Below are 20,036 nucleotides of genomic sequence, written 5' to 3'. Positions count from 1 at the left end.
TCAAACTCTTATTTGTGCTGTTGGTTCAACCCACACGTTAGTCAGTGAATCAAGGCAAGAGTGCCAGACCAAGCAAGACAAGATAAAGTTCCCTGGCTAGCAACAATTATTAGATATTTTCAGTACCCACAGACATCAGATCTATCTTTATCATGTTCAGATGAACACTGTGGATTAACTGCAGGCTGCAGCTTGTTCCCTACACTAATACGATCAGCTCTTCTTCCCCATCACATGCCCTCGTGTTTTTTATCATGGGCTCCAACACGTGCAACGCTTACTTGCACTTTCAAACAAAGCAAAGGAAAAGGATTTCGTATGTCTCTGGTAGAAAACCTACCCATAGAAATGCATCTCAGGTACATACCTAAGATTTATTCTGCATTCAAATGATTGCATTCAAATCACTTTAGCAAATCCCAATGACTATCAGCAACCCAGTGCTTCACAAGCATGGGCCAGTTTTGGGGGAGACGCTGCTTAAACAAATATGCAAATTTAGCACAACCACTGCTATTTATTCTGACTTTATCTCCCTCCCTCTTCTCACACAAACACATTTCAAACACCTAAACACATTTCATGTTATTTCCCATTCAAACAGGTCAAACCAAACCACTTTAAAGAGCAGTTTATAACAAGGCTTGTGCCAGCAGCTGCTCCACACTGTACTAATTGCAAACTGCTACGCCACGCTGAAGACGAGCTCAAATAAAACCTTTCACTTGCTTCAGAATTGATTTTGCTCAAGGAAAAAAAAAGTTTCCTACTTAAACTGCTCTTTCCCCTGGATCCAAACCAAGCTGCTCAGTTCCAGCTCACTCAAGTTCGGGGCCGACACATCGGTGCCAAGCACTGCCACGATCCCTCCGAGCACCCTCTGCACCCACCTCGCTCCCGAGCTGCCGCAGCACCAGCGTTTGCTCTCACCAGTCCTCGCTCATTTACGAACCAGAGCAAAGCATGCTGTGCATGCCAGTAAGGCTGATGTCAATAAACATAGGTTTTAGTATTCCTGCCAAACCACCAGCTTGGGGCTGTGGGATGAACTGTGCTCCTGTTTCTCTCTCTGAGCAGATTTTCTGTGATGGGTACTGCATCCACGCAGTGTCTGCTGATAGCAACAGCATCCACTGCACAATACCATGTGTTTTCACTGGCCAGGAGCAGCCCAGGAAGAATAAGGATTCCAAGAAGCCTGCACACACCTAATGGCATTCACAGGCAGGAGGCATGGGCTGGTCTGATACGGGTCTGAGGCTCTTGGAAAGCTACATATGATTTTTCACTAAGATAAAGAGAAGAATGGAAAAAGCTGCAGCAATTACATCATATAAAATAAATCTTTACCAACCAGTCAAGAGAACAGTTCCTACAGTCCCCAACTATTGCACTTAACCATTCAGGCTTCTGTTTGACACAGTACCATTTGTTTGATGGAAATAGCTGCCGATTTTCTTACCCTCCACAACTCCGACTCCAACACTGCTTCTTCTTGTGTTCATGGGAGCCACAAAAAACCACTCATTGGTTTTATAGCTATAGGCCTCAACTGATGCCAGACCTAGTTAAAAAGGGGATACACAGGTTTTCTAATTAAAAAAAAAGAGAAGAAAAAAAGATTGGTGTTGCACTTTCATCTGCCTTCCACCTCCTCCCAAGCCCGTAATTCCCCCCACACTCCTGCAACCCAATTTCCTAGTCCCATGCCTTTCAGGCTGGGACCAGCGTGTCAACGCCACCACTTCAGCAGATGGAAAAATTGTTACCCCATGGCCCCTGCCCTGGGACTACTGCCCCTCTGATGTGCCGGGAACACCAAGGTGGAGCAGAGTCCTGATTCCAAGCCCAAAAGTCCCACATCCTTTCAAGTATTACAAAATATCCATCCAAAGGTTTAAAATCTCCCCCAGACCCTCCTGCATTGTACCCACCACCACCTGAAATACTTAGTTTAGGACTTAACCAAGTGGCAAAGCTCTACAGCAGAGGCAGAGCTGTGAATCTAAACATGCAGTTATGCCAAGATAAATCCCAGACTCACATACCCCATAAGATGCCTTGCTGGCATTTTATTCATGTTGCTATGAAAAATTTAACTAAAACAAGAAAAAAAAAAATCCCTTTTCAGTCCAGAAAAAGCATATTCATACAGAGAATGAGACTGAAAGAACTGTATCACTAAAGAAAAAAAATAGAGTGAGATTCTCTGCAATTACTGGTTGGTCAGAACACGCACGTAGTTAGTTACAACACGCAGTAAACCCAAGCTCTGGCTCTTTCTCTACAATATCACAGAGGAAGGGCGCAGGGATTTTCACTAAAGCTCTGCAGGATTTGCAGGGGTCTCTGAAAACTTTTTTTCGGGTCAGGCACTGCCTGGTTTTTGCTCAGTCACCTACCAGTGCTGCCATCAAAGCCGCCCACTGCGTACAGGAGATCATTGAGCACAGCTGCGCCTAAAGTGCTTCGTCTTTCCTGCATGCTGGCTATGGATGTCCACTGGTCCTTCACACCATCGTACACATCAACCGTCCGTACCCTCAAAGATCCGTTAAAGCCCCCGACAGCATAAACATTGCCAGCCATAAATACCACACCTGATAAAAAGAGGAGAGAGATTTTACGGAGGTTTTACAAACAGTTTGGGAAGTGAGTATCATCAGACGTCTGCCAGGGTATATAAGACAGCAGGGAAGAGCAGAACGTGGGCAAGTCTCTGGCATTTTCTGCAGGTTAAGAGCATTAGAGGCAAGTATGATAAAACATACGTGTCGTATGGAAGGTGAAAGGCACATAAATACACGACAACATAAGGCACAGATGGATTTCACACCTGAATGAGTAATTTTCCGAGCCAGAGAGAACACCAAATGGTGATCTACATTCACAGCCCTGTCAGATGTCTTCAGAGGAACATTCCCAACTTACTGATCTGCTCGTTATCACCCACGCCTCAGCACTGAGAGGGACTGACTCAGCTCCTTTGATTTTTCACTAGGAAGCCAGCAAGGAAAATTGGATCCCTGTGGGCTGCCAGGCCAGTGGGATGGGAGAAGGAAGGGAAACACTGATGGAGGAGCAGCCAGAGAGAGAGATGATGAAGGAGAGACAGTGGCTATGGAGGGTAGACAGGCAGGAACACCCCTCTAGAGAGCAGGGTGTCCACCTGAATGAGAACAATGCATGTCTGTAGAGAAAGTAAAGGAAGGAATGGTAAAAAGAAAGAGCTGCTTGAGGCCGGGGGCACAGAGGAAGGCTGAGGCGTGGGCGATGACCGAGGACATCCACCCAGCATTGAAGAGCTGCACTAGGAGAACACAGAAGGTTGCAGCGAAAGTTCCCGTTACCTGCTCTGCATCTCCGGGAGGGAAGCTCAGCAACCTGATCCCACCGCTCCTCCTCAAAATCATAGCACTCCACACTGCGAATGGCTTTGGGCGCTTGCCCACCCACCACAATCATCACCTGGAGAGGGAAGACAAGAGCTAGAAAACCTCAGACACCAGCCCGGGCAGCTGCTCTCTGCAAAGAAACCATCACCACAACCTGGTCAAGAGTAGCTACCAAAACTATGCTGTAAAAGCCTTTGCAGAGACACTTATTTCAGTCAGTTGTATTCCAAGGTGGAAAAGTTATCTCCAATTTAATGCATGCTAAATATGGCAGCCCCATGAACCCTTCCTCATCATTTCCAAGGTGGGCAACCTGCCCTATTTTCCCATGAAACACAAAACCGCTTGGCACCATGGCATACGCAAGACTCACTGCAGAAGTATTTTTAAGTGAAGAAGATCCCAGCGTAATTTCCACAGCCAGCCCACTGTTTAGTCATTATCTCCATGGTGGTGCTAAAAATAATCAATGGCACTTAGCAAATAAAACCTGACAGCTGTGTTGCCACCTGCGGGGAATATGACACTCGGGGAAATCACCAAGACTATTAAAACCCAGGGTGCTGGGCTGCTGAAGGAAGTGATTTGTCAGCTTCATTAAGGCTTTTGGCTGCAATGTGTCTTGATGCAAATCCAGTGATTAAACCCTAAATTCCTTACAGGAGGGAAGATCTACATAAAGGTGATCAGGGGCAATCTCAGGAGTCCAAGAACAGCTCTGCTGGGTCAGGCTAAAGGTCCGTCCAGCCCCAGGCTCCATTCCCAGCAATAGCAAGCAGTGGAGGCTGGTGGAAAAGTGAGAAGTCCTAGACGGTGTGTGGTGTGGTACTTCCCAAATCTGCTCTGTCTGCCACCAGAAGACAAACTCCCCACGGACTTGCTGCCTTGCCCAGGGCCACTGGTCCCAGGAGCCTGCAGCTCAGCACTCAAGGGCTGCCCATCACTGCTGAGCCCCAGCTGGGCACTGCAAACCAATACGTGCACAGGCAGCACCCAACCCACCTGCAACTACAAACAGCTTGGCCTGCACTTTGTTCTGAACACGTTTCCTTCGAACCTCCACTGCTATCAAGAGGGGGATTTGCTCCCCTTATCGCAGCAAATCAGAAGGAGCAAACACTACCTAAGGCAATCTGATTTTTTACAAGGCCAAGGAGATAGAAGCAAGGTAACGGGACTTCAAATATAGTCAAAGAGTAGATGAGAAACTGGTTTTTGCCTCTACAAGGCAGCTGTGAGTAGCTGAGAGGATCAGATCGTCACTCAAGGTCACTCGGGTAATGAGCTCAACTCCAATCACAGTTGCTTTGAATGTACAGAGCCAGACAGCAATTTAAGGAACCTGAAGGGTATGAAAATAGTGGGCTGTTTGATCTACAAAAAATGAGAACGTGACATTGGAAAGCAAATTGAGTCTAAACTAGCAGCCTGACTACTAGCTGTTTGACAGTCTTCCATGGAAAGCTGCAGAGCTTCACATGATTACAGAATTAAAAGCTTTCACAGCAGACAGAAATCCGTTATCAGTGGGACCAACAGACTAGATGAAAGTTTCTCAGTAACAGGATTGCTGGAAGATCATCACCTTCTCCCCTTTCTTTAAAGTTAAAAATAAGGGAGGAAAAACCTGCAGAAGATTTGGGTTTGTAGTCATAGGTCATGCTATAGATGATGCCAAGCACCTCTGAGCTCGCTGGTTCACCACTCATTTTATCCTTCGCTACTTTAGTCCTTGAACAGCCCTTCGTGATACCCCCAAAGCTATGTCCTACCAACTTCATCTCAGCGCAGGCAGAAGGGACACAACACATCAGCACACTCTGCAGAACCACAATTTCTCCATGGATATTCTATCTAAACATCTGAACAGTCCCTCATAGCACAGATCTCATACACCATCCCACAAACCAAGCTCCCAATGATTTGTGCTTAGAAAAATAATACACTGTGGTTTTGATGTCTTACAATCGCTGAAATGCTTGTTAATAACTTCAGCAACAGGCTGGTGAGAGAGCCAAACTGCATTTATCTCCGGGGAAAACAGTTTCTGTTGTCATTTTTTTTCTTCTCTAATAAAGCGGTGGCCAGAGCATCACACGCCTGCAGGATAAATGCGGGGAGTAATAAGAGTTATTTACTCAGTAGCTGCTTTGAGTCTGTTGAAATTTGCCTCAGACTTCCTGCCCGCAGGTCTGGGTGCCGCAGCATCCCGCCTTCCTGGCTTCTGATTAGGGATCCAGGAAAAGGAAAGACCCCGAGCACGGCAGGCAGCTGCCTGCTGCTGCTCCACGGGTCCACGATTCTCCAGCCGCAGCTCCAGGGGCAGCAGCCATTCACAAAAGCACCTGTGGCTGACAAAATGTTTCAAGAGCAGACCCTTGCCCCTGGGAGCAGAGATATTGCTTCTCCTAAGGGTTTATCTAAGTTTATCCAGCTTAATTATGTAGCCTTGGAGGGCACAGGCAGTACCAGAAGAGGGAGTAAAACACTTCAAAGGGTGATCATAAAGTTAGTGAGAGCTAATGTGGCAAGTCCACAAACTCCTTTAAAGGACAGAAAATGCCACCAGTAATAACATGAGGTGACACGAAGTGACAAACTCAGCTTACCTTTGGCAGACTAACAGGAGTCCTTGGCTTTGTTCTGGGATTCTTTATCAGTTGCCTTTGATCCAGAGGAAGCAAATGATATTTCATGGCCTCGATAAGGAAGTCTTTACAGGTGTTGTTATTCTTGATTAAAGCTTCTTCTTCAACTGTCTGAGAACACGCACACACATGAAAGATCATTTAAACTGAAGTACTCGGTGGCACAGGTCACAAGGAGCTTTGTGGAAAGAACATGAAACCTGGAATTTTTCTTCCAAAGTACCAACGTTTAAAAAAAAAACAAAAGGAAAACACAGACTTCCAGCTCTTCCCAAAGAAACACATGCAGTAGTAACATTCAAACTTCTCACTTTTTTTCAGTATCACTCAGGAGTAGCAGTGCTCCCTCTGCCAGACACTTAACTCAGCAGAGGAGAATTCACCAGGAGTCTGGGTACAAAATAAGTAATTTCTTTTATTTGAGTCAGAATTTTCTAAGGAGAGGCAAAATTTTTTACTTGATCAGAAGATTGAGTTGAGATAAAAAATACATGATGGGTTCATCTTGTGAATACCAATTTTATTTCAACTGTATTGACTGAACTGTATTGCAGTGGTCGGACTGGATGATCTTCAAGGTCTTTTTCAACCTAGATGATTCTGTGATTTTTTTTAGACACATGATAAAAGCATAGTCAAAGAGCCCATATGCCAACCCCTTCTTTGGGGATTCTCAGCTCATTATCGAGGCCCAGATCCCAGGCATTAACTCATGAAGAACAATCTCTAAGCCAGAGAGCATCTCACCTACCAGTCACACAGACCCATCTCTATGTGCAAAACGTATCTTAAGCCAAAATTATCACGCATGGTGTGTTTTCACCAAGCTAAATTTACCTGTGTGTTAGGGGAAAAAAAAAAAAAAATGCACACACTTGTAACACCCCCACCTGGGTATTTTCTGGGTGAAAAATCCAAAGATATTAACTGCTAAATGCTTCCACCAAGAGGGGCTGGAGCTCTGCTCTCAGCATAGGTCATGTTTGCCAGAAGGCTTCCACACACTCATTAATATCAGATTCCACCCAGTTTTTCCTTTTATTCCTCCGTTTACAGACTCAGCAACATGTCAAATTACCCATTGCAGATACAAACAGCCAAGCCATTGATTAAGGAGCTACCAGCAGTTTAAGTGCAAGTATTAATTACTTATTTGCAGACTAACCTGTACAAGATAATCTCTGGGCAAAAGGGGTAGGCGAACATGCTCCATCAGTTTAGCCATGTGCTCTAAACGAGATTCCTTCTCATAATTTATCCAAGAAATAACCGCTTCAAAGACCTACACAGATAAAGTACAATTAAACACAGAAAACTGGCTTGCACAGTCACGTACCCAAAATCAGAAGCATTATGATTTTAAAATATTGAAGGAAGGAGGTGCAAGATCTCTATCAAACAGATGAAAAAGTCATGACTATGCACAGAGCACAAGCACCATGGTAGTGAAGAGGTGAGATGACCATGCATATTAATAAGCAACTTCACATCTAGATGTGCTGTATCACTCTCAAAGCTAAGCATGTCTCCAGGACAATCATATAGCTCTTGAACATTAGTACTGGAAGGCAGCCAGGAAGCTTAATTAGTCTGCTGACATTTGCACTGAACATTATTCATGAAATCAGCCACAGCGATTACTCCTGGTAACAGAGATCTCCCCTCCTGAAGGAGTCTCATCACACAGTAAGTCACTACTCTCACCATCATATTTAATCACTGCACCAGTTCTCCCCCCTCCCCAAAAACCAACTAGTTTTCAGCACGAGTTCACCCCAGGCACAGGAAAAGCCTTGCCTGCAGCCGCGGAGCCTCTGCACTGTGTGCATTTCACTGCTAAAAGCACTCGGATATTCCAGCTGGGAAACAAGGACACACTGGACTTTGAGTCTGAACCGAAATCTAGTTTTACTTCCAGATCCAACCAGTTCAGATAAGCATGCAAACTTTGACTCTGTGACAAACTCCTCACAAATAACCCCATGCAGCAGGAGCCACGCAGAGCCCTGCGCAATGAACAGAGGCGGGCAGAAGCGTCCTATGTGGGCTCCAGCATGAATATGTATGTGCTTATATAACCGTGAGCCTCACTCCTCCCAGAAGAAAGGCTTAAAAATGTCACCGGGAGTGGGAAAGGCTTCCTGAGACACCCAGTAAGGCTAGGAGAGGGGCTGGTGCAGTCTCAGATGCTGCACAGCAGGATCTGGATCATTGCAGTGGAGTTTCCCCACAGAGTCAGAAATAAATTCTGACCCTTAACTCACATCTACTGGCAAAATTCCCCAAGTGCTCTCGCTACCCATTTACTCACGGGGGGGCTGAGCACAGCCCTCTCCCACAGACCCCAGCCGTCCTGTGCTTCCCCCGAAAAGCATCGCTGGCCCTTTGCCCCAGCACACTCGGCGAGTGTCCTTGGTTTCAACTCCCCTCGGGTCACCAAATGGTCAGGCCAATTTGCACAGATATTTTTTTCTTTCTTTCCATCCCTCTCATCCCTCCCCAAGAAACCATTTTGTTTGGTCCAAGGTCACTAATTTGACAAGATCAACCAGAACTGAGGCCACCATCTCTCTCAGTCCCCAATTGTTTCTGGCAAATGTATTTTTGCAGGAGGCACCGGCAGACACGTCCTCCCACAAAGGAGAAGCAGAGTGCAAAGGGGTTTCTTCCTCTTAGGCAGAACCATATACTTTAAAAAAAAAAAAAAAGCAGTAAAGCATCAGCCTTATTTCCCATGTCAACAAATGCTCCTGCTGAACCGTTTGGAATTCAGGATGCTGCAATGAGGATTTAAGCAACGCAACAGGGAGCCGTGTAATCAAACCCCAGCAAACCCAGAGGAAGATAACCACTGCAGAACCTTTGACTATTTTCAAATGAAAATATCTAAATAAACAAACAATTTCACTTTGGCTACAGGGCATTTAAAGTGGAAACTAGGTTGTTGTGAGATTTTTAATTGCAAATGAGCGTGGAAGGAGCATAAAGCAAATGTTTAGCCAAACATGCTTTTCATTAACCTCTTCTGCACAAATGCTGAGCTACAGAACATGTCACTGGGACATACTCAGGTACAGACCAAGATGACAGCTAACAAGTCTTAAAGGAAGGTAAAGCAAATGTGCACAAGGAATAAACTGCTTGCTTGGTGCTGGAGACTGCTCCTGAGTTAGGCATACACCGTGGCTACCCTGCCGTGCCTACTCTAAAAAAACCAAGAATTTTTTCAAAAATCACTTTCTGGCACCTTTTGTTCGCGTTGATTCCTAATTTTATGAGGAGGAGGAAAAAAAAAAATCTTAATCCATAACAGCAATATGTCTATTTAAAGGCCACATCTGTTTCCACTATTGCCATGCCCTCCCTTCACAGGCTGTGCCCACCACAGACCTCGAGCAGCTGCTGCTGCTCCCCCAGGAGACCCCCAGGTTTTTCCAGCCGTGCATGACCTGTCACCGGGGTGTGATGAAATGAAGCAGTTACCCACACAGCTTTATTTAGAGCAGAGGCACAGGCTGAGTTAGCAGCTGGCACCTGCCTGGCTGTTAAGAGCAGCCCTGAGCTTGGGAGGAGCAGATTTCCCACTGTATGGAGCAAAAGGGTGAAAGCCTGGAATATCCCTTCTGCTCACTACCTAAGCAAAGAGCAAGACCAGATGTTTTCCCGGTCTCCTCAGCCAAAAATCCAGTTGTTAGATACTCTCAGGAGTGAGGACCAAACTGCACATCAGTTTCTACTGAATGTTAGTGGTATGAGACGATGAGTCCATTACTGGACTGTGTAAAATCCTCAAATCAAAATCCCAAGCCCTTAAAAAAATTTCTTTCGTCACTGTTCTGAGTTGGCAGGAGCCCCTTCTCAAGGGCTGGAAGCCCCTCCATTTCACAAATCATATATAAATATGAATAAACATGACTTTTTAGAGTTTTTCCTTGCTTGCACACACTTCTATAATTAAAGAGCTAATTAGGTCATGTACAGAAAGCATTGATAACACTGTCTTCAAAGTACTCAGCTATAACAAAAAGAGCATGAAGGGCCCAAAACAAACATTCGCTGTAGGCTGAAAGGGCCTGTGCGACTGCGGAGTCTGGGAACAGCAAGGGGGAAAGGGAGAGAAAGGAGGATAATCTTTGCATAACAGGGAAAAGTCACCATTGTACAACTGAAACACATTTCTGTGGTAGCAGACAATTTTTGTAGTCCTGACGGCCTATGGATAGAAGTACGCCAAAATTTGTGGAGATAAAAAAATATATTTTATTAGGCCAATTGATATTATTTGGGAGGGGTGGCAGAGGAAGGGGAGAACACATAAGCTTTTGGGCACACATGCCTTGAAGCATTGTAAGGGCAAAACTCCCCTCCCTTTCCCTGGCAGGACTGAGCTATAACATTTCCCACTGAGCCAGAGATGGCAACACTGGCTCACTGGCTGTGGCACAGGTGTGAGACTCGGTCAGAACAGGAACAAGAAAGCCTCTCGTGAAATCTGGCTCTGACAATTTAGCTCTCTAATGTTTGAAGTATTTGCCTACTTACACAATCTTGTTGTTTAAAAATAAACAGCTATCCATCACATGTGCACACGCATACACATAGATACATGTGTGTATGTCTGCATAGATATACACACATATGTATTTTTTTATATATATATATACTTTTTTTTTTCTAATATATATCTCATACATTAGCAGATAGAAAGAATAAAGGTCAGGAAAACTGATTGCCTGTCACGAAGTGAACACAACAGCAGCCTACGAGTCTGTCCCCAATTTTCAGCACTTCCTTGGACTCCAGCACATATTTCATGTTTACGTTCCAATCCCATTCCCTGCCTCTCTCTCCTGTTATTTGTATCTGTTGTTTTGAACGTGCAGCTTATGCTTACGTTTCCTTCCACTGCCTTGCATTCTCAACTTTTACAATCAGCTAAAGAAATACTGGTTTTGATTGTATAAAGCTCAGATGAGGGGGGGGAGTACTTTGATTTCTCTGGGCACAAGGCCAATAAAAGCTTTTTAACAATGCTGCACAGGACTGGAAAAATTGGTTACTAAACTTGCACTTCCCTTTGCAGGCTGTTTGGCTCACATAAAGCAATTCTGCTGTGAGTTCAGGCCATTCGTTTTTTCCCTTTTTGGCCCTGCCTGTGTGGCACCTCGTAGGACCCCGCCGAGATGGCCACGCTAGCCCCACGCCTGCGGAAAGGAAGCCTCCGAGTTTGCTAGCTCAGGATCTATACGAAGCATCGCTGTACTCACACCTCACGTGGTGCAGGTTTTCTGGCAAGCTTTAGAGTCCCTGTGGGCCCAAACACCCGCCTGTCTGCAGCCCAGAGGGGTGCACACACCAGGGGTGCACCAAGCACGCTCAGGTCCAGCTTCACCCCCCCAGAATGCAGGTGTTCAACAAGGGTCCTGAAGTTACGAGCCACATAACCCTCAAGCTCTTCTGTAGTCTCCCACAAGTGTCCATCTCCCCATAGCAACAGTTTGGAGGAGAGCTGAAGGGCTCAAGGCACACACCTCTCCCCAGAAACCCGCTGTGGGTCACGCAAAAAGCCCACACCAGAGAAAGGGGCCGGACCTGGTGTTCACCAAGTACTGTAATGACTGGTCAACCCTCCTTCCCAGACCTACAGACTAAAGATGTGCTGAACATTTCAACTACAAAACATCAACCAGTGCCTTTTCTCCCCTCTTCCATTCAAGAAATGGAATTCCAAGAAAAATGTTTACTTCCCTCCATTTGGTTGTGGGCCTCCTTTAGTTTTTCTGTCCAACATGCAACAGAAGCCAATACTCTTCCCTGGCCTAATTAAATATACCCTTTTTTTGAGGTTTTACAGCAGGTAACAAGAGCTTTACACAACAGCAGATGGGAGGTTCCTAGTTTTCCAGAGAGGGAAGGTATTTGGTTCTGGCCCCCAGGGCTTTTGGAAGTGATAGGGATCTGAGAATCATTACTTCCTGCAAAGAACAACCAAGTGAAGGTCATTTTTATGTGTTTTTAGGATTCACATTATTTTTAATTTTCCTTTCACATGATTTCTGTTGGAAAATGGCCCCTGAAGAGCATAACATGAGAACAGTTCCTGATGTAAGATCTATAAACATTCCAGCATTCTTACATTCACTGTTGCTATACAATTTACTGTACCTTTTCTTCAGAGGAGACCGTGAGCTTGTCACTTGATATTAAACTGCAAACCTGGTCCAGACTAAGGCTAAGAAATTCTTCTCCTAGCATCACCTCAGGGAAGTGCTGCTCTGTTCAACAAATGAAAAGGGGGAACAGAAAATTATAATGAAATCCATGCTTTAAGTCAATGGAAGGACTACAGCATTCAGAGAACTGCTATTATTACAGCTCTGAGCACTCGAGACAAACAACACGCTGTGACTGCATGATGGAACAGGAACAGAAAATAGTCTCAGAGCAGGTTAAAGGAATTTGATGTTATTTCAAGTAGCACAAGCCCCATGAGACAATTTCATAAATAACACTAAATGGGAACTTAACTTTTTGAAAAGGTACCTTCCAGTGGCAAATAGGATTAGAAGTGGCAACTGAAAAAAGTGACAATGCTTTTCTGAAGTAGTAAATAAACTGGCCACCTCGAGATTCAGTTCTTGCCCACTTCAACAAGCTAGGCAGAATCAGATCTGCTCAACACCTGGATGAGAGACTCCAGCAAGAGCTCTTGATATGTGTAGGCATTCAAAGGAAAAGCTCACCTTTAACATGAATCAGCCAGTTTGGTGCCCACGCTCAGCAGCAAACAGTGAGGGATCCCAGGGCATCCAGCTGAATTTGTACGTGCAACGGGGGCACAGGGAGAGATGGTCAAGGGGGAGGCTCATCCCACGTATGTGCATGGGATCAGCTCTCCTCCTCTCCGTCCACTTTTTACTTCTTTCCCTCAAATGTGTAAATTTAACCTCTCTCCTGCTCCAAACCCTCAGCACCCATCTTTCCCAGCAGCTTGACCTTTTCCACTCAAGTCTGCAACTGAAGAAGTTTATTTTTCTCTCTTTTTGCCTTCAAATCCCTCCATGCTGTAACTTTGGGAGCCACTTGAAAACCAAATACACATCACTCTTTATAATCCCAAACTGGAAGAATTATGACTGATTGCAATACACGTCCAAAAAGGATCATCTAATCTGTCAAGCTTTACATCTAGCCGAAGTGCGCTAGGAAAGAATTACTTTCTAAAAAATAATTTCTAGGTCAAAACCGTTATTAGCCAGTTGCAGACAATTTTAGTTTTGCAAGCATTGGTTACATACACATCAATTTAATCTCACCTGCCATTTGCTGAGTCTCACTTATCTTTGGTTGAAATACAGAAACACGAATCTCAGACACTTTATCTGAAGCAGCTTTTTTCAAGCTCTAATCTTCAGCTTTGAGAAGCTCAGACTCATGTATTCAAAGAGCTCCCTCCGCAGCAAGATCTGCCTCTAGTTTTCACATCTGCAAAGTGCTTTGCCTGCCAAATAGCAGTACCCCAGGGATACAAGCTGGAGTAACTTCCAGAGAGGAGCTCCCTGGAGACTGCACCTGAAACTCCTCACCAAGGCTGGTGCTGCAGAGGACACTTGTGCTTCCCCAACCATGGACCCTACTCGGTCTAACGGGGACCAAAACACCACAGCTAAGCCAAAGGCTCTGACTAAAACCAGCAGTATCTGGATGAACTTTAATACTCAGTTGTGTTGGAAATCATATATAAGATCTAATGAACTCTTCTGGCCTTAAATACTTGAGAAGCAGGAAATGTTCCTCACACAGTAAGCTGGATGCACTCTGACTTGTGGATACAAACTCCTATTCATTCTGGACTGGTATCTGGCAGTAGAAAGATATTTGATCTCTTGTTATTAGTTGGAAGCAAGTAAAAATATCTACTGATTTGAATAAAGTAACTCGTGCCTGTATCAAGAAGGCTCCTCCACCTACTAAAGTTATCCATTGGCCAGAACTAAGCATTTCTCAAGTAACTGAGCTCATGCATGCATGGACTCTTGAGCTTGGGGACTTCTGTCTTGGTTTAATGCTGTTACATAAATAACATAGTGAAAAGAATTTTAATGGCATTTTTATTAATGGAGTTCCATTAACATTACATGGGCTGTTGTACTAACTGGGACTTATGAAGACCAATAAAACAACAAAGCAGACTTTCTAATTGCCAAACAACCAAATAAATATACAGTGAATGCACTGCTTGTTGGGTTAAAGATTAAAAAGGGCCTGGAAGCAAGGATAATGAGATATTACAAGCAAGCTTTTATACAGTTAACCATTCCTTCCAGGGTACCTTTTCCTCCAGGGGATAATACAGCCAAAGCAGCTGAAAAGGTTTTACTTTTATTTGCAGGACAATAGGGGAGGACTTGGTGGGCACGTTTTTATTCCACTGAGCCTACTTATGGTCCAATTAAGGACAAAACCGGACCAAGGGGAACGATGCAGGACAGAGCAGGTGCTCTGGGAGACAGCAGGTGTATTTCTCTCTATACAAATAGACAGAAAAGCAAACTGAGTAGAGAAAACTACTAGCTTGTCCCAAGCAGAGGTCAAGGGCAACTCTGCTGAAGGAGACTGGAAAGTGCCAAGGAGTTAAGAGCATGGGGCTGCTTGGAACATCTTTACATTTACAACACAGAGGAGAAATGCTGAAAGCCATTGCCTCCACCTACTTACTGCAACCAAACACATCCACCCTCAAGGAAACAAGAGTCTGTCCACCCCTGGGGTAAGTGGCCATCACTCCACAGATCAGAGGCTCAAACTGCATGACAATTTTAGCTGAGCATTCCCACCTGTACCCACAAGATTTAATTTTGCCCAGTGCCATTTATTCCTAGAATAAATCCCCAGCATTGCCTACTGTTCTCACGGGGCAGTGCACATGGAAGGGACACCACCACGCCAACACTGTGCTGTTGAACACACAGCCAAAGAGCTTACTAGGAACATACTAAGGAACTATTCTGTGGGCTGGAATCCAGAGGATCAGGTTTTTTTACCTCCTTAGGTGTTCCCCTGCAACCCAACCACATTTCACGATTTGCAGCATCACAGAAAGTTGCAAGTCTACAACGCGATAAAATATTCCCTTCCTGTTCTAATACTAGAAGCATGAAGAGACCAACCAGGATGTGCTGATCTTGCTCAACCTACGAGTCGCTGTACCTGGAAGCAGGTTTAACTCAACAAACCCTGCCCTCACCTGCGTAGGCATTTGCCTGCTGCAGCAGTTCAGTACACGCGTGCACATCAGCAAAAGCTCGGATTCCAAGGCAGTTTGTGGGATGCAGCTGGGACTGAAGAAAGTCACAGCAGTTTTTTCTAACATCCATCAATTGCAGTAAACTAGCAGCTGGTAACAAAACCTGTAAAGGCAAGAAAGGGGAATTAGAGTTGGCATCAAAGAAGGTTTGATTCACAGCTTGCACAAATTAGACGCAATTCCTCTACAGACAGGGACACATCGCTGCGGGGTATGAGAAGGAAGGTTAAAGTTTTAGCATTATCCATATGCAGAAGATCCCCATCCGTGCTGTGAGAGATGGAAATGGCTACCCCATGCTGGGCTAAAAGCAGAGCTCTTCTCCTCATGTCTTCTCCCCACAAGACCTCAAGGTAGGTAAAGGGAGGACAAAACACAAGCAATTACCAGGTGCACTTGAATTTCTGGCTTTGCTGCAGGTAGGTCCTGCACATAGATGATTTTTCCTTTTCCCTGAACACCTTTATATTGTTTATATGTGTTATCACATTCAAAACCCATGGCAGCCCAGCACTCCTCAAAGCCTTGAAACTTTCTTATTTCCAAACCATATTAGCCTGTGAGCAGGGTGCCCCAACTGCCATGTAAAAGAGGGAGTTCACAGGAGCTCAAGCAGGTTTTGGTGACAGCAAAGCTCTCGGGAAAGATAGGGCTAACTATTCAAACCAACAGCACTCATTTTCACTCACACAAAATGCTGTGGACACTTGTGGTTCATGACTGCATCTGAAAATGATGTACTGCTTTCTATCTACAAAACTCAGTGCAGAAAAGGGAGACAGAGTGGATCAGGAATGTGACATCTGCTGGAAAAAACACCTTTGAGGCACATGAGCGGGACAGGAATTAGAAGATAAAGTCAGTTGGGATGTTACAGCCTGGGACATCAGCTACTTCCTTTCTTACGTCGTACAGCAACTGCAGACGTGTCTTACTCCAGCTCTTCCACAGCTCTCGCAGCTTCACACATGTCCTTCCAACTGGGCATCTGGGCTCACCATCTGAGCACAGATTTCCGGAAAATTATTTCCGACTCAAAAACCCTAGCAGCTGTTAAACAAAACAAAGAAGTTAACAGCATTCACCTCCCTGGATCTCGATGGCAGGGAAGGGAAAAAGATGTCCCCTCCCTGCCCCTGCCCGCCTGCAGGAACAGTCCTGTACCACATCAGGGCAGGACACTCACAACCTGCCCCAGGTCTTTTCTAAGCCACTGACATATTCCAGCTCCAGCTCAGCTATACGGTGTCTAACTGCTGCCAAGCAGCCACTCCAACAGGTAACAATAAAAAAAAAAACCACAAAGCAATTAACCTGTGAGCCCATTTTGGCCCAAGCCTCTTGATGCTAGAAGGAGATTAGTTTGTGGTTTTGATTAAATCAAGATAGCAATGCTCTCGCATTTTTTAAACCTAGCTGTGAACCACCTTCTACCTAGCTGAACCATCTCCTTGTATCAGCAGAAAGGTGAGCACCTGAGCTACATATGGGCTGGGGGTAAAGAAGTCAGACTCCCTGCAAATCATCTCTGGCCAGATACCAGCCAGAGCTTCCTCCATGTACCCCCCACCCATCCAGTGTGCATGCCTGCAAATCCAGGTAGGCTGCTTACCTGTGTTTTGGGATGTTGCCTCTAAAACAGAAGATACTCCCTACTACCACTAATACTCACTACAGCCCCTGGACATCCTAGTGCTGCTATTACAGCTTCATGCTGGCTTGAGAGGGCAGGGTAGAAAGAGCCTTACACCACTGCAGTTATTGGGAAAGGGACATCATCATACAGTACTTTTCAGAAGTAGGATATAAATAGCCTATCAGGAGATGAGTGGATTTTCTCTTTTTTATTTCCCAGCTGAACATCTCGCCACTCATCTTGTTTTTACCAGGGAAGGCGAAAAGCAAGCAAAGGATATCCGCCAGCACAAAGTCTGTTTCCTTTAGAAATAACAAGAGGAAATGCCCTGCCTAAACATGCAGCAGGACCAAACTGCAACCCCATTAATATCCAGGCAAGTGACTCACTTGGGTCAGGATTTGGCTCTTAATATTTGAACTCCAACCACTGTGAATGATTTAGAGAGCTGGCTGCCCTACCAGATGGGCCTCCATACCAAAACCATACATCTTTTAAAACTATGTCAAAATTACCTGCTATTGCTACTGAAACTTGTTTAGCAAAGAATTCAGTTATGTCCAGGACCTCATCTATGGTATGTGTGTGTATATATGAGCCATAACCATCTCTCTCACCAGCTGTGCTCCCTCGCTCTGCAGACCGTGCACAAATCTCATGTTTTACACAACATTGCCTGTGCAATTAAATACTTTCATAAACCTTTGATGTCTCTGAACTAGAAACATCTTTCAGCCAAAAGTGCTCTTCAATAGGCAGGGCATTAACTTCAGAGACTGGGGTTAGTTCCCTGCTCTGACACATCCTTGGCCAAAGGTTAACCCACACCATTCCTCCTCTGCAAAATGGGGACAGGAATATTTCCCCAAGACACGGGGAATACGTCCCAAGGGGATGTATTAAAGCTTATAAGGAGCTTTGACAGTTTAGTCAAATTGGAAGCCAAGAAAGAGTACTGGCTGTAATCCTCCGCAGCACGTCCAGGGCCACAGCTGGGACTCCACATCAACCCAAAGAGGGAGACGGCTCCCAGGCACCCTCACAGGGGAATCTGTACCCAAGGAAATGAGCAGATTTTGTGTTTGCAAGACAGGTTAAATAGTCTGTTTTAAATGAACAGCTCTAAACTGCACAAGTACTGGAGATAAAACTACGTTACTGTAACGTGGCTCTTCAGTGCAAGGAAGGCAGCTAGGCTTTATCACTCCCCAACTGCTACCAGGCAGTGCAGAGGGTGAACAACAATGCTTCTACCTAAATGCTCTACCTGGGGTGAAATAGCCCAGGCACAGGCATGTGTGACAGGATCAGGGAGCCACAAAACCTCTCCAGGAGAAGGACAAAGGATACAGAGGCGAGAGAGGAAACAGGGGAGCAGCTGGCAACTTCCCTCCTGACCCACCTTTTCCAACCTCACCACACAGAGCAGATACACTGTCCCTTGGTTAAACAGCAGGGTAAAACTGTGGAGAATCCACATCAGACCCAGCACAGTCCTCTGGGGACAAATCCACCAGTTTCTCCTCACCTTTCTGTTAGGCCACTCCAATTTAAAAGATCTTCTATTGGCCTAGGAAGGGCCCCCACCTGCTCTAACACCCCAGAGAAGTCAGCCCTGCTGTTGACCAGGGCTCTCCAGCGCTCCAGGAGGGCGATGCACGGCAAGGAGCTTTTGCTTGAGGAGGGAAGATGGTCCCGATCTACTGTGTCTCCTAAAGCTGAGCTGAAAGGCTCTCTGCCTCACGCTGCGCTTGCAACTACTGTAGTCGCAGCTTTTGGAGTGAACAGGGAGGAGGGAGATGAACTGACCCACTTATCATAACTTTATCATCAAAACTGCATCTGCCACAGATACTCTCCTTCCTTGCTGAGAAGTCCTAAGTCCCCAGGGAGAACTGAGGTGCAGAAGCACACTTCTGAAAAGGAAATGCTACAGCTTCTGGCAAAGCTTTTTTCTTCCTTTCTCAAGCCATTTTTTATTACAATTACTATGCAAAGCTGACAGTTTCAATATCTATTTCCTCCAGACAGCTGACTTCAGATTTTATTCTTTCTATATGAGCCATATCTCAAGCTGTGGTAGTATACAAGAACACATCACACCTCATTCATAAGAATGTAATTGCAAATTCAGGTTAATCAGAATTTTTCCCAGGGAATTATTACAACCCTAATGGTAATGACTTAATTGGGAGGGTAATTCTCAGGCTGCCTCCAAGTAATTAAGTGCCATCAGTAAGGATGGGCTGGACACACTGAAGAGGGACTGTAGTCACTGTCTACAGCCAGAGGTCCAGGTGCCTTCACAGGATCACCCCGGAGAACAAGAGGCCTCTTCCCAAATCTCTTCAAACACCTCTGCACATAGACACCGTGTTGAGCTGCTTCTCCATTGCTGGACTTTGCTCATCACTCTTCACTGAGCTGGGAGGTGTGATATGAATGTTGGAAAACAAGCAGCAATGCAGCCAGTTCAGCTGCAAAATCAAGACTTAACTGAAAAATTGAAGGAACCAGCACATTAAAACAGCCAGCTATTCCGTACAGGTATGAGGAGCAGCAGGTCCTGTTTGACATGTGCGTGTGGTTTCCATTCAAGCCAACCAGGGCTGCACGCGAGCATCTGTGAACTTCGTCAAGTCGCTTACTTAAGTTTTTCTGACTCTTACAGAAACTGCACAGCACAACTTTCTTCCAAATAAGTTTATCAAGCTCCACCTTCAGATGAATGAGATCTTCCCATCATGGATACGAATCTTTACAATCAAACAATGTGGGGTGCAACGGAAGAGGAACAGCAGAAGGCAAGCGGGGACAGAAATCCCAGGATGGATTTTTTTTCTGAGACTACAACATGACTGCAATGAAGACAGAAATTCTTGCACTGCTCCATGCCTTCCAAACAAGTGGGAGGTTAAATCCCAAATGTGTGTTCAGAGGCAAAACACTGCTCAGCCTCTCTATCATCCATTATCCCTGACCCCACCTACTGCTGCCTCTCTATTGCTTTGAAATCTCACTCTAAAAACAAAGTTCCAATGATAAAGCAG

The 20,036-nt window shown here is 45.2% G+C and overlaps 1 protein-coding gene across 3 annotated transcripts in view; it reads right to left on the bottom strand.

The window, feature by feature from the left end:
- The window catches only part of KLHL3 (kelch like family member 3), a 55,281-nt gene that overhangs the window by 10,235 nt on the left and 25,010 nt on the right, over positions 1-20,036 (bottom strand). For all 3 annotated transcript variants that reach the window (XM_074915924.1, XM_074915923.1, XM_074915925.1), the window contains 7 exons: positions 15,291-15,453; positions 12,209-12,318; positions 7,209-7,325; positions 6,005-6,154; positions 3,351-3,468; positions 2,403-2,600; positions 1,463-1,564 (listed from right to left, as the gene is read on the bottom strand). In XM_074915924.1, the coding sequence (XP_074772025.1) occupies positions 1,463-1,564; positions 2,403-2,600; positions 3,351-3,468; positions 6,005-6,154; positions 7,209-7,325; positions 12,209-12,318; positions 15,291-15,453 (958 nt within the window). The remainder of the gene's footprint in view (positions 1-1,462; positions 1,565-2,402; positions 2,601-3,350; positions 3,469-6,004; positions 6,155-7,208; positions 7,326-12,208; positions 12,319-15,290; positions 15,454-20,036) is intronic.

This window comes from Athene noctua, chromosome 12 (assembly GCF_965140245.1).
Source record: "Athene noctua chromosome 12, bAthNoc1.hap1.1, whole genome shotgun sequence".
Classification (NCBI taxonomy): domain Eukaryota; kingdom Metazoa; phylum Chordata; class Aves; order Strigiformes; family Strigidae; genus Athene; species Athene noctua.
This window is presented reverse-complemented; position numbering and strand designations above follow the sequence as displayed.